The sequence below is a fragment of the Lissotriton helveticus genome, chromosome 5_1 (assembly GCF_964261635.1).
Source record: "Lissotriton helveticus chromosome 5_1, aLisHel1.1, whole genome shotgun sequence".
Lineage (NCBI taxonomy): Eukaryota > Metazoa > Chordata > Amphibia > Caudata > Salamandridae > Lissotriton > Lissotriton helveticus.
In genome coordinates, this window is record NC_136065.1 from 1,694,515,926 (window position 1) to 1,694,530,161 (window position 14,236).

General features: G+C 47.0%; 1 protein-coding gene across 3 annotated transcripts in view; it reads right to left on the reverse strand.

The window, feature by feature from the left end:
* The window catches only part of LOC144755745 (interferon regulatory factor 9-like), a 301,449-nt gene that overhangs the window by 221,937 nt on the left and 65,276 nt on the right, over window positions 1-14,236 (reverse strand). The window contains exon 3 of one of the 3 annotated variants that reach the window (XM_078644955.1): window positions 3,740-3,923. The exons of the other annotated variants lie outside the window; for them this stretch is intronic. Coding sequence (XP_078501081.1) covers window positions 3,740-3,923 — 184 coding nt within the window. The remainder of the gene's footprint in view (window positions 1-3,739; window positions 3,924-14,236) is intronic. 3 annotated transcript variants of the gene reach the window in all.

Consider the following 14,236-nt stretch of genomic DNA (forward strand, 5'->3'; position numbering starts at 1 on the left):
TCCTCTTCCAAACATAGAGGAATTAGTTTCTACACTTGACGGAGCATGCTATTTCACCACCTTGGACATGGCCTCGGCTTATCACCAGGTTCCTTTGAGTGAGGAGTGTCAAGAGTTAACATCTTTCATTACTCCTATGGGGGCATTTAGGTTTCTGAGAATGCCATTCGGTCTGGTGTCAGCGGCATCAGTCTTCCAAAGGATTATGGAAGATTTATTTAAAGGGATACCAGGGGTTAGAAGTTACCAAGATGATGTGTTGATTTGTGGGAAGGATGTAAATGAACATGATGGGAGAGTTCATTCTGTATTAAAAAGAATGTTGGATGCGGGTTTGTCTTTACGGAGAAGCAAATGTAAATTTGGTGTCAAAGAACTTGATTACCTGGGTCATCATATTTCAAGACTAGGTATCAGGCCAAAGAAAGAGTTAGTTGACACAATTGAAATGTTAGAAGTACCTTCCTCAAAAGAAGAAGTCTCCTCATTTTTGGGAATGGCGCAGTTCTATAATAAATTTGTGAGGAATTTTGCTGATAAAACTGTTCATTTGAGGAAGCTTGTGTGCAAAAATGTGGAGTTTGTGTGGTCCGAAGAATGCAGTGTGGAGTTCAACAAGTGAAGTCTGATCTTAGAAATGCACCAAACTTACAAGCATTTGTACCTGGAGATCCCACTTTCATTGTGACTGATGCGAGTAATAAAGGACTGGGTTCTCTGTTAATTCAAGTAAGGAAGGGTCGTGAAGAATTGATTGCTTGTGCTTCAAGGTGTTTGAAAGGGGCTGAGCTAAGTTATTCGGTCATTGAAAAAGAAGCCTTGACAATATTCTGGTCTGTAAACAAATTCAGGAAGTTTGTTTGGGGTTCATCATTTACAGTCATATCTGATCACAAACCTTTAAAGGAAATATTTGAAAGGAAAGGTTTGGATTCTATTTCTTCAAGAATAAGAGGGTGGGTCATCTCCTTGCAAGAGTATGATTGTAAGTTTGAGTACATTCCAGGAATAACTAATGTTTCGGCGGATTGTTTGTCTAGATTGGTGAATGTCGTAGGTGAGGTTGGTGGTCAAGATGTTGATGATCTAGTAGGTCTTGATTGTGATTTAAGTGTTTGTGATGTTACTCTGGGAGCTGTAAAGGAAGATGAATGGAAGGATGAGTTGGTAAAGGATCATGAAATGATGAGTGTTATCAGCCTTTTACATCAGAATAAGTCTACCTTCCTTAACAAACCATGGTCTTTGGTGGCAAATGAATTAGCTGTTGTTGATGGCTTACATATGAGAGGAACCAGATTGATTCAGCCTTCGAATCTTAGGAATGTTATAGTGAACATGGCCCATGAAGGACATCTGGGCATTTCTAAGACAAAAGAACGCATCCGTCAGAATTTTTGGTGGCCGGGTTTGGATATAATGGTGGAACGTTTAGTAAGGGAGTGTACTCCTTGTCAGATCAGTGACAAGGTGCTTAAAACAAGAAGCCCACCCATGGTTTGTAGAAAATTGCCTAGATCACCCTGGGATGAATTGGCAATTGATATTGTGGGACCTTTACATGGTGAAAGACAGACTCCATACATGTTGGTTTTGTTAGATCTTTATTCTCGTTGGGTGGAGGTAAGTCTGGTAAGGGAGGTCACAAGTCAATCCGTGATTGCATTCCTGGATTCTGTGTTCAAAAGGGAGAGTTTTCCAAACTCTATTCTTTCAGACAACGGTCCTCAATTTTGTTCAGGTGTCATGGAGGACTATCTTGTCAAGTGTGGTGTTGTACACAAGAAAATTTCTTTATATCATCCTGAGGCAAATGGTGCTTTGGAGAGGTTTAACAGGACACTTAAGGAGTGTATTCAGTTGGCAAAGGTTAATTGTTTGGATTGGAGGAGGGAGTTACAGAACCGGATAACCGCTTACAGATTCACCCCGCATTCATCTACGGGTAAAACTCCGTTTGAACTTTTCAAGGGTAGAGCTCCCAACACTTGTTTGTGCCCTGCATGGATGGTGTCTGACAAAGGTGTAAAAAACAATGAAATTGCAGCTTGGAGGGATAAAGAATTATCTTTGCAAATGAAAAGGAAAGTGTATGTTGACAAGAAAAAGTCTGCCAAGGTTATGAATTTTAAAGTTGGGGAGAAAACTAAGATAAAAGCACCTGTTGGATGTCAAAATTGGTCTACGTTTTCTGCTCCTAGAACCATTGTGAAACTTTAAAAAAATGCTGTTAAGACAGAGGATGGTCGTATATGGAACCACAGTCGACTTTCTCACTTTGCTGGACGTGATTCTTCTATTCATGATAGGTCTTCTTCTGGAGGTCATTCTTCTGTTCCTGTTCTGGAGTCTGCTGGTTCTCGTAGGAGTGTGAGAGTTCGCAGGTTGCCTTTGCACTTGCGTGATTATGTTTAGTTGTTCTCAGCTATGTTGTTACTTATTTAAATGTCAAGAGGAAGAAGTGTAATGATGTCATTTGTCTCCTTGCTGGAATGCCCAGCGTGGAACCATGCTCTCTCTATGTTCTGTTCTCTGTGTTCCTGATATGACAGTTGAAATGTACTGGCTGTTGGATGAGGTTGTATTAAATACCTCTTACTCTAACTGCATCCTGTGTCCTCCCACTTTATTATAAAGAGCACAAATGAATATTTACCAAAAGAGAAGACAGAACCCTTTCTGATTAAAGAAAACAACAAATATCCTCTGGAAATGCAGACCAAAAAACATAATTATTATGAACTAAGAACCAAATGCCGTCTACCAAAAGAAACAACAAAATGCCTCTGCCAAAAGTGAAAGTTAACAATCTCTTTAAGTACAGACGACCCACACATATCTCTGATTAAAAAGACCACTAAATACTCTTTGCCAGCAGGATCTATGAAGAGTCTCTGTCAACAGTTATTACCATATATCTTCAGTTAAAAAAGACAACAACACATACTCTGCCAGGTTAGGTCATCAAATAACCACTCGCAAGACACCTTGTAAAACCTTCTAGTGACTAGGAACATTGCATATCATCTTCCACCAGAGTCTATCAAAGAACGTACAAGAGACTATCATCAGCGTCATGACCATTTATAATTTACCTAGCATCGCGATGATCCCAGCTAAAAAGACCCTCTGCCAACACAGAACTTTAGATACCATAACAGCGTCAAACACAGATCAACTACGTACAGATACCATCAAACACTATTTGCCAAGACAGACAACCAAAAAAACTGTGACAACAACAAAGACCACATAATAATGCCTCCTGTTAGGGACTACAGTATACCATCTGGCACGAGAGGTCATCAAATATCTTCTAAAAACTGAAACCACTAAATGCATTTTGCCAAGAGAGATCACAAAAAAGCTGTCTAAAAAGACATCCACAATTGTTACCAACCTAACATCGTTCTGATTAAAAACTATTATGTGCCCAGTGCACCTTCAGCTGCTGCTGCCTTCCATCTCCTTAATGGCCCTGACCACTCCCTCCCTTCATGTAAAAACAGCCCTTTTAGTGTGTTTAAAACCTTCCCATATTTTTGTTTCATATCCCTCACTTTTGTTGTACACGCATATATGTGGCCATTTATTCCATTTGCTGTACATCCCCAAACGGATTCTTACTTTTCTATAGGCCTGTTCACAAATTCCCATAGCATACTGCATGCATCCATTTGCCGATGTGTACAGTTTTGCAGACACACTGCTATTCTGTACTGCTCGCTGGTGCTCTCACCCCTCTGCTCTCCTGGTGGCACCAGGCGGTAGACCTTGTATGGCTCAGAGATGTCTAGCTGGGAGCGATCCGGCACTTCAGCAAACTTGGGGCTCTTGTTGAGGGTGCAGCGCAAGCGTGTCTTCCATATGGCAGCCTCCATCTTGTCTTCATCTTTGTACTTGTTCTTGTAAATTGCCCAGGCCTGAAGAACAAAACCAGGTTTGATTTAATCTTGGACTCAACGCTCACCTCACAAACTCTGGCATTTTCACCACTTCAACGGCCCGCTACTGTTGAAATAACTGACATTTTAGTTCTTGTTTCAAAGTATTAGAAGAAGATATGGGCCTTATGACCGGATGGCTCATAGTCCGGACCCTGGGCCCACTCCCTGCCAAGCATTGCTTTCTTTAGTGCCATTTTTTCCTTTTTGAATTTTAAGATTTGAAGAAGGAGGGAGTTTGAGCTCCATAGCGGTCTCTGACCACGTGAGATGGCCAATGCCAGGGATGGATAGGTTTTGGATATCTAATGGGTAATTAAGAGTTTATCAATACATTTTACTTTAAGGGGAACCAAGGGAGTGTGATTGAGACTGGAGAGGTAAATTAAATTATTTTTGTGCTGGTGGCAAACCTAGCCAAACATGGCCCCGCTGGGCTCTGCTAAGACTGGAATGGTCCCGTTGGAAAAGAAATCAGAAGGAACTTGTTATATCTATGCCTTTAAGTGTAACATTCCTCCTGAGAATGTATGTGACATCAGGGAATGTTGGAGGTTGAGCAAGGAGTCAGTTGTTATCTCCTGTGCTGTAAGCCTCACCGGTGTGTGTGTGAATAAAGACACTTCAATCAAGACAAGCAGATTACTTGTTTTATTACTGGCGACGATAGAGGGATCACACACCGGAAGATAAGAAAAGAACCCACGAGGAAAAAGGAAAAAAAAAACTTTTACTGAAGCTAAAAGGTCAGTTTTTCATTGAGAAGTTGTTTGAGGCGTTTTTATAGCTTTAAGAAGTCAATCAATCAATCAATCAATCAATCAGGTCATTTGTAGAGCGCACTACTCACCCGTAGGGTCTCAAGGCGCTGGGAGGGGGGGGGTGCCGCTACTGCTCGAACAGCCAGGTCTTGAGCTTCTTCCTGAAGGAGAGGTGGTCTTGGGTCAGGCGCAGATTGGTCGGAAGTGAGTTCCAGGTCTTGGCGGCCAGGTAGGAGAAGGATCTTCCTCCTGTTGTCGCTCTTCGGATGCGGGGGACGGCGGCGAGGGCGTGGTTGGTTGATCTGAGGAGGCGCTTGGGAGTGTAGAAGTTGATCCGGTTGTTGAGGTAGCTTGGGCCTTGGTCGTGCAGGGCTTTGTGCGCGTGGGTGAGGAGCCGGAAGGTGATTCTCTTGTTGACCGGGAGCCAGTGCAGATCTCTCAGGTGTCCGGAGATGTGGCTGCGTCGGGGGATGTCGAGGATGAGTCTCGCCGAGGCGTTCTGGATCCGCTGGAGTCTCTTCTGGAGTTTGGCAGTGGTTCCGGCGTAGAGGGCGTTGCCGTAGTCCAGTCGGCTGGTGACGAGGGCTTGGGTGACCGTCTTCCTCGTCTCGGTGGGGATCCACCGGAAGATCTTACGTAGCATGCGCAGGATGTTGAAGCATGACGAGGAGACGGCGTTGACTTGTCTGGTCATGGAGAGGGAGGAGTCCAGGATGAAGCCCAGGTTGCGTGCGTGGTCCGTCGGTTTGGGTGCGGTGCCCAGGGCGGGGGGCCACCAGGAGTCGTCCCAGGCGGAGGGCGTGGAGCCCAGGATGAGGACCTCCGTCTTGTCTGAGTTCAGTTTCAGGCGGCTGGTCGTCATCCATTCGGCTACGTCTCTCATCCCTTCGTGCAGGTTGGCTCTGGCGGTGGCGGGGTCGTTGGTCAGGGAGAGGATCAGCTGGGTGTCGTCGGCGTAGGAGATGATGTTCAGGTTGTGTTGGCGTGCGATGGCCGCGAGGGGGCTCATGTAGACGTTGAAGAGGGTTGGGCTCAGCGAGGATCCTTGGGGTACGCCGCAGATGACTTTGGTGGCCTCTGACTTGTACGGTGGTAGGCGGACTCTTTGTGTTCTTCCGTCGAGGAAGGAGGTGATCCATTCCAGTGCCTTCTCCTGGATTCCGATGTTGCTGAGGCGCTGTACTAGGGTGCGGTGGCAGACAGTGTCGAAAGCCGCGGAGAGGTCCAGGAGGATGAGGGCCGCTGTTTCTCCGTTGTCCATCAGAGTTCGAAGGTCGTCGGTGGCGGCGATGAGGGCGGTCTCGGTGCTGTGGTTCGCTCGGAAGCCGGACTGTGAGGGGTCGAGGGATCCATTCGTCTCGAGGAAGGCGGCCAGCTGTTTGTTGACGGTCTTTTCGATGACTTTGGCCGGGAACGGGAGGAGCGAGATGGGACGGTAGTTCTTGAGGTCGGTGGGGTCTGCTGTGGGTTTCTTGAGGAGAGCGCTGAGTTCGGCGTGCTTCCAGCTCTCAGGGAAGGTGGCGGAGTCGAAGGAGGTGTTGATGATGTCTCGCAGGTGGGGTGCGAGGACAGCGTCGGCCTTGTTGAAGACGTGGTGAGGGCAGGGGTCAGTCGGAGATCCGGAATGGATGGAGTTCATGGTGCGGATGGTGTCTTCGGTGCTGATCGGGGTCCAGGTGCGGAGGGTGGTGGATGGTGGCGTCGTTGCGGTTGTGGCTTGCGTTGGTTGGTTGTTGAAGCTGTTGTGTATGTCCGTGATCTTGTTGTGGAAGTAGGACGCGAGGGAGTTGCAGAGGTCTTGCGACGGTGTGATGTCGTTGTTTCCGGCGTTGGGGTTGGAGAGCTCTTTCACGATGTTGAAGAGTTCCTTGCAGTTGTGTGCGTTGTTGTCCAGCCGGTCCTTGTATGCATTTTTCTTGGTGGCGCGGATCAGTTGGTGGTGTTTCCGGGTGGCGAGCTTGAGGGTGGTCATGTTGTCCGTCGTTGGTTCCCTTCTCCAGGCTTTCTCGAGGGCTCGACAGTTCTTCTTGGAGCGCTTGAGTTCGTCGGTGAACCATGGTGTTTTTCTGCTGCGGGATCTGCTGGGCGGGGTCCTTAGAGGGGCGAGTTCGTCCGCGCAGTTGCTGATCCACTTCGTGAGGTTGTCGGCGGCCTGGCTGGGGTTCGCTGAGTTGGCGGGAGGGTGCTGGCTCAGGGAGGTGGTGAGCTGGTCGGCTGTGATCTTGTTCCAGCTTCTTCGAGCAACCTGTTGCTGGAGGTGGTGGATCGTCGTTCTTCTGAAGGTGAAGTGGACGCAGCTGTGGTCCGTCCAGTGGAGTCCTGTTGCGTGGCTGAAGGTGACGTCTTTGCTGGATGAGAAGACGGCGTCGAGTGTGTGTCCGGCGAGGTGGGTGGGGGTGGTCACCAGTTGCTTGAGTCCGAGGTTGTCGAGGTTGTCGAGCAGGGTGATGGTGTTGCGGTCGTTGTTGTTCTCCAGGTGGAAGTTGAGGTCCCCCAGGAGGATGTAGTCGGCGGAGGGGAGAGCGTGCGGGCTGACGAAGTCGGCGATGTCCTCGCTGAATCGTGTGCGCGGTCCCGGGGGTCGGTAGATCAGGGTGCCTCTGAGGGTGGTCTTCGGGTTGGTGTGGATCTGGAAGTGCAGGTGTTCAGCGGTGGTGAGGGTGTCGTCGGTGTTGGTCGTGATGCGGATGGTGTCTCTGTGGATGATGGCGATGCCTCCTCCGGTCTGGTTGTCGCGGTCCCTCCGGGTGATCTTGTAGCCCTCTGGGATGGCGATGGCGATGTCTGGGGCTGAGGAGGCGTTCATCCAGGTCTCGGTGATGAAGGCAACGTCGGGGGCGGTGGTGTCGAGCAGGTTCCAGAGTTCTACGGCGTGTCTGTGGACGGAGCGGGTGTTGAGCAGGATGCACTTGAGGTGGGTGCTGCTGGAGTTCGGCTTGTCGGGTGCAGGGAAGGTCCGGATGCAGGTGAACTTGCAGGCGAGGCAGCTGAAGGGTCCGTGGGTGTGCTTCGGGGCGGCTCGGTGACATCCTGGGATGTGGCCGGTGTTGAGTGCGGTGAGGTCGGCGGCGCTGTAGGTTCGTCGGGTCGGCTTCCGTCGGTGGCACATGATTAGCGCACGGAGAGGATGTTATTCGCTTTTATTTTTTAATGAAAAGACACGCGTGTTGTGAAGCGTGAAAACAGCGCAAAGAAATGCGTGTCGAAGCAGTCTTTCAATTTGAAGGAATAGCGATGTTATTTAATCGAGAATATTTTTCTTTGACATTATCCGTTCAAGCCTGAAGTTATCTGAAAGATTTAATGTGGATTTTGTGCTTTGAACTGGAGGTGGAAGAGGCTTGTGCTTAAAGTAAATAGCCTTTGGAATCTCTGCTCGAATTAAAGAAAAACAGCTGCACGTGCATCCAAGTGCGAAAGGCTCGCGTTTCATGTGCGCAGGGGAAACAGATCAGCAACGCATGCACTCGAGCGTTAAGTGGCTCGTGTTTCAAGCGCACGTAATGAACAGTTTTTTTTTTTTCAAGTGTAAACAACATGAAGGGAGTCACGAGCATAGAGATATAAAGATTAAATAGTTTACACCCAACTTGAAAGATACGTGTTGAGCTACGATATTGGCTTATGAAAGGAACAATTACTCCTCAGTAGCACAGCTTTTGGTTAATGCTGAGAAAAGTGGAAATTGAAGAGGGACTGTAGAACTATTTGTAGGCAACACTGGGAGTATAGAAATTGAGTTAGAACTGCACATGCCTCATTCAGGAAGTCTAGTGTCTTTTAAAGGAAAGTCTAGTGTCTTTTAAAGGAAAAACGACGAGTAGAGCAACTAAAGTCAATCCCAGGATTAAACAATTATACAAAATGGATGTTTCAAGTACTATAACCTAAGGAAAAAAAGGAAGATTTTTGAAAGAGAGTCATTTGGGACTATTTACACGGATAAAATGACAAATTTTGGAATTCAGCTGTAACCCAGTTTTTTCTTTTTTTCTCATATTTGTTTTATATTGTTATTTTAAATAATTATTTTAAATAATTATTTTAACTTATTACTTTGGTTTGTTGTGTTTACTTATTTTCAGGATGTCTACGGCAGGTGGAATGAATCAACCACCTCAATTTTTGAGTGAACAAGGTGAACCAGTCTTACCTTGGAAAAAGTGGAAGCCAATTTTTGACTCTTACCTAATTGCCATTGGCGGTGAAAAGTTTTCAGCTATTAGGAAGCAAGCTGTTTTGTTGAACAATCTTGGAATTGAGGGTAGGAACATATATGACAGTTTAGACCCTATACCTTTAGGCAGAGGTGCAGGGGAGCCGAATGATGTCTATGACATGAGTGTTTTGCTTTTAGAAATACATTTTGGAGCACGCATAAATGTAGTCATGGAGAGACATAAATTCTTTATGCGTGTACAAAGGTGAGAGAGTTGGTAACTATGTTGTAGCACTTAAGTCACTTGCTCAGACTTGCGAATTCGAACACCTCACTGACTCTCTCATTCGTGATCAGCTTGTTCGTTGCACAAATGACTAAAAAATCCAGGAAAAACTATTATCCAAGAATCCAAATTTGAAAGAGGCTATAACCATTGTGGAAAGTGTTGAACATACTTCAAATTGGGTTAAAGAGATACGCAAGGTTCCGAGTCTCTCTGATTCTGTTTCCAATGTCATTGAAAAGGGACAGGACAATTTGTTATCTCAAGTGAATGCTACTTCTGGAAGTAAACCTACTTTTGTCAGTAAAGCAAACACTGGTTTAGGAAAGGTTACTCAGAAACCCGACAGATCAAAGTCTAATCCAAGTTGGAACAGAGATGGGAAATTTAAATGTTTAAGGTGTGGTAGTCAATTTCATGGATCTAATTTTCCAAACTGTTTTGCAAAGAATAATACTTGCAGGAATTGTGGGAAAAGGGGTCACTATGTGGTGCTGAGTGATGCTATGTTGATGCAATATATAGAGTGAGTGCGATAGATAGATAGAGGGAGGATGTTAGATAGAGGGAGGGCGATAGAGGGTGGACGGTAGAGGGAGAGCGATATAGGGAGGGCGATAGAGGGGGGGCAATAGAGGGAGGGAGGGTGATAGAGTGATGCAGAAACCTCTTGGCACCAGAGAAGGCCTAGCGAGCACCAAAGCAGAACTTACATCCTGCTTCAAAAACCACATTTCAGGTAGTTTCTAAACTTCACACTTCCATACAGGCAGAGAAACGAAACAATTCAGAAATAATTTATTCAATGGCTATCTGATTTCTGTGAGTTACGAGATGCACTCAGGCCTGCAGCCACGGTCCTCGAGGCAAAGGGGAGACGTGAAAATGCATAGATAGTATGCAGCATTTCGAATAGCGCTTCAAATCCCCGTAAGGGGGAAGTAAGCGCTACATAAATCCAAGTAGCTCGTGGCCGGCAGTGCCGCCCCAGCCCTCCGGTCTTCCAGCAGAGCTCTGACTTGCCCTGCAGTTGGTTTTCAGGCTCTCGGCGGTTCCTCCTGCAAGCTCTGAGAATCCTGTCCGGGGGCGGGGGCGGGATGGCTGCATGGCTCGGGTGGTGTTGGGGGCGTTGGGAACAGATTAATTCCAAAATGTAAATGGGCGCAGCAGGGAATCAAAGCGGCCAAGTCAGTGCCAGAATGTGCACTTCTCCCCACCCCGTCCGGCCCCTTTGATGGCGGCGCATCCCGAGCTCTCGTGATTATTGGGGTAATAGAGGAAGTCATGGGACAATCTCTCGGGAGAAAAAAAAAGTGACTTATCTCAAGCGAGAACTTTGCCTCTCGGACAATAAACGACATAGCATCACTCAGCACCACCACTGCGTCACTCAGAGGCACCACACATCACTATGCACAACAACAGCATCACTAAACGCCACAGCATTACTTGTAGCCAAAACAACATCACTCAGCGCCACAACACCATCAATCTGTGCAACAATTCGACAACAACTGGTTCAATTATTTTCTAGCAATGTTTCAAATTTTATTACAAATGTTAGAACAATATGTTAAAGGTTATCACTTCTGTTCATGTTAAAACATTTTTATTTGTCAGGTCAATACATGTTGTAAAACAGGGGAAAACTATATATTGTACCTTTACTAATGCTATACATGTAACATTTGATAATTTTATAACTATTGCCATTTGTAAAAACGTAATTAATACTTTTATATTTTGCAAAATAAAAAAAATCATTTTCCACATCAAAAACTCAAACTTTTCTATTGCGAGACCTATTGCATTTCCAATGCTTGTTTTTATTGGGGTGGTGAGTGAGTTGTGGCATCTGCCTGCATATTTAGTAATATCTTCGTAGTAAATGGGTGTGGTAGGGTGCTTTAATCAGTTTATATACCACCATTGGATGGCTTGTTGTGGGTATGTGGATGGATGGTTGTATTTGTGTGATGGCTGAATGTAGTTGGTGGATGGATGGATGAATGGAGTGGGGTGATTAACGAATGGATGGATGGATTAATGGATGGAGTGGGTATGATGGTATGGGTGGAGTGGGGTGAAGGATGGATTAAGTGGGTTGCTGGATGGATGGTTGGAGTGTGTGGATGGATGTATGGAGTAGGGGGATGAATGGATGGATGCATGGTTAGATGAATAAATGGATGGAGTGGGATGGATGGATGTCGTAGGATGGATGGATGAAAATGTGTGTGTTAAAGCAAAATTGGAGAATGGCTGCGAGCTTCATGTTGTCAGCGTGCACAAAGTAAACAGCCAATGAAAGGAGAGTCTGTGTGAGGGAGGCGGTGGTATGAGTGAGAGGCACACGCAAGGAGAGTCTGCTGGTCAGCTGAATGCAGCGTGCAGAAAGAGCCCATGGGAGAGAGGCTGCTAGAGAGAAGGGGGTGGGTGGCTGTGGGATGCATGATAGCGTGCTGGAGAGCAAGAGGGGGATGATCAGCGCGAGGCGCGCGAGTCAGCTGAAAAGAGCGTGCCCTAAGTGGAGAGCCAATGGGAGAGAGGCTGTGGAATGAGTGTGGCGGCTGTACGCGCGAGTCAGCTGAAAAGAGCGTGCCCTAAGTGGAAAGCCAAAGGGAGAGAGGCTGTGGAATGAGTGTGGTGGCTGTACGCGCGAGTCAGCTGAAATGAGCGTGCCCTAAGTGGAGAGCCAATGGGAGAGAGGCTGTGGAATGAGTGTGGTGGCTGTAGGATGCATGATGGCGTGATCAGCTCGAGGCGCGCGAGTCAGCTGAAAAGAGCGTGGACTAATTGGAGAACCAATGGGAGAGAGGCTGTGAAGTGAAGAGCCAATGGGAAAGAGGCTGTGGACTGAGTGTGGTGGCTGTGGGATGCGTGATTGTGAAGTGAAGAGCCAATGGGAGAGAGGCTGTGGACTGAGTGTGGTGGCTTTGGGATGCGTGATAGCGTGCTGGAGAGCAAGGGGGTGTGATCCGCTTGAGGCGCGAGATAGAGAGGGAGAGGGTGGGAGGACTTAAAGTGACGAGCCAATAAAAGAACGTTAAAAAAGTGCACGGGGGTGTGATCAAAGTGAAGCGCGAGCTGGACAGGGAGAGGGTGGGAGGACTTAAAGTGACGAGCCAATGAAACAGCTTAAAAGAAAAGCATTGAGCGAGAATGTGCGTACTTGTGTTCACGTGCCCTGCATCAAATCGCCAGTTTGGTTACACTCTGGATAAGCCCCTATATCTCTCGCCAGCTCGAATGCGCAAGCGCATCGGTAGGCGAGACCTAAAAAGGGAAGCTGCTATCTCAGGAATACGGAGAGTGGATTTGGAGGGTACTGGTCAGGTTAGAAGGGTTGTGTTTATTTTATGTGGGGGCTGATGTAAGGGAAGAGATGTGGAGTGAGGAGAGATGAGGAACTGACCCCAGCAGGAGTGGGATGGATGCAGTTTTCATGGAGTACAACAAACCCAAATCCGCATTTGTTTTAGTTCAGAGATACACTATCTCGCCCTCAATTATACCATAGATTCAGAATTCGTCATTACCCAGCCAATAACCTTTAACCTGTCTGCACTAACCTCAGATTTTTGTATCCTCTGCCACAAAACCTTTAACCTTTTCACCCCCCCTTGTTCAGTAAACACACCTCCATTATCCACTTGATATTTCACACCCAACTACTGCCTAACCCATCAAAACAAATCCCCACTGCTCCAAGCCTACCCTCTGATCACGAATGACGTCTTTGCTTCTTACAATCGCTCCCTTTAACCTCTGAGCCTTTAACTGCTCCTGAGAACCTGAGCACATCCCCTTTAACCACTTACCGACACCCGGGTCTATGAAGGATCCCAGCACCTCACTGATCCTGCCACATGATGCCCAGTCTCTGGAGCATCTCCCTCTCCTCTCTGCATAGCTTTGGTCCTGGGGCACCTTAAGAGCGTATGGTGCCGCCATACCACCACACAGAGCTGCTAGGCAAGGCCTTGTGTACTGCACATGGAATGGACTGACCTTTCCATTCGTCTTCATCCAGGGTTTGGTCCTTGTATGATCTCCTTTTTTCACCATCATTATTTAAATGATAAAAAAATTCAAGTGAATGGTAGGTCTTGTACGTAACAGAGACATGCTAATTCCTAATAAAATGAAAAGACCCACCCTCCATTTATTTAGAAACTTTAGGCAAAGCCGAACTGTCTTAGAGCAGCTGTGTCCCAAGGATCACCCGGTCTCAGGAGGTGGCTTTTACAGTGTAGCGTTCACACATACCGGCGACTTAGCATTCACTTTTGTAGCAACAATGTGTGAAAACTGGGTTTGTACAAGGCAATTTATTTGCGATATTCAACAGAACTTGTCTATCACTTTGCTTTGCTTTTGACCCTCTTGTCTCTGAATCCTTTTAGTTAGGCTGTGGGTGCAATATTTTATCTAAATATTGTTTTGGAGTGTGGTTGTTAGGCTCAGAGTGTAAAGAACCATGAAAAGATTTGCAATGGAACAGAAAAATGCCGAATTGCATGCAAATCTCCGATTAACTGAACACTCACTGCCTTATGCGTGGGCTTCACAGCGGCTTCTAGCAACTATGGAACTGAACTATCACAGATCTTCCCTGTCCATCAGCTGCGTGATTGGCCCTCTACCTCTTGTGCTGTAAGATCAGACTCCTCCCAAAAGTGACACCAAAGGCAACCAACCCCCTTCCTCGTGCGCACAGCCAGTAGTCATCCTGGCTATTCAACGTCACTCGCTTCCCCATCCATAGGCCCACACCTGCCACCGCCCCCACCCCTCATGTCTGCACTATGGAAGGGAGGACCTCCTTTCACCATCTGCTCAGCACCTGGGAAAGACAACTGCAGCCCTCCCTGGACTGTGCCTCCTCATCTGCCACCCTTCTCCCACGTGGCACACATTGCTCCCCAGGACGGCTCGACAGCTATTTCTATGCCTGCACATCCCTCGAGACCACATCTGCTTGGTCCCATGCCTGCTCACGCCCACCATAACATCTCGCAGCTTCTTTCCAGCCCGGTTCATTCAATCGCCTCACCCCAGCCTGTTCCTAGTCATTCTTGCTGAC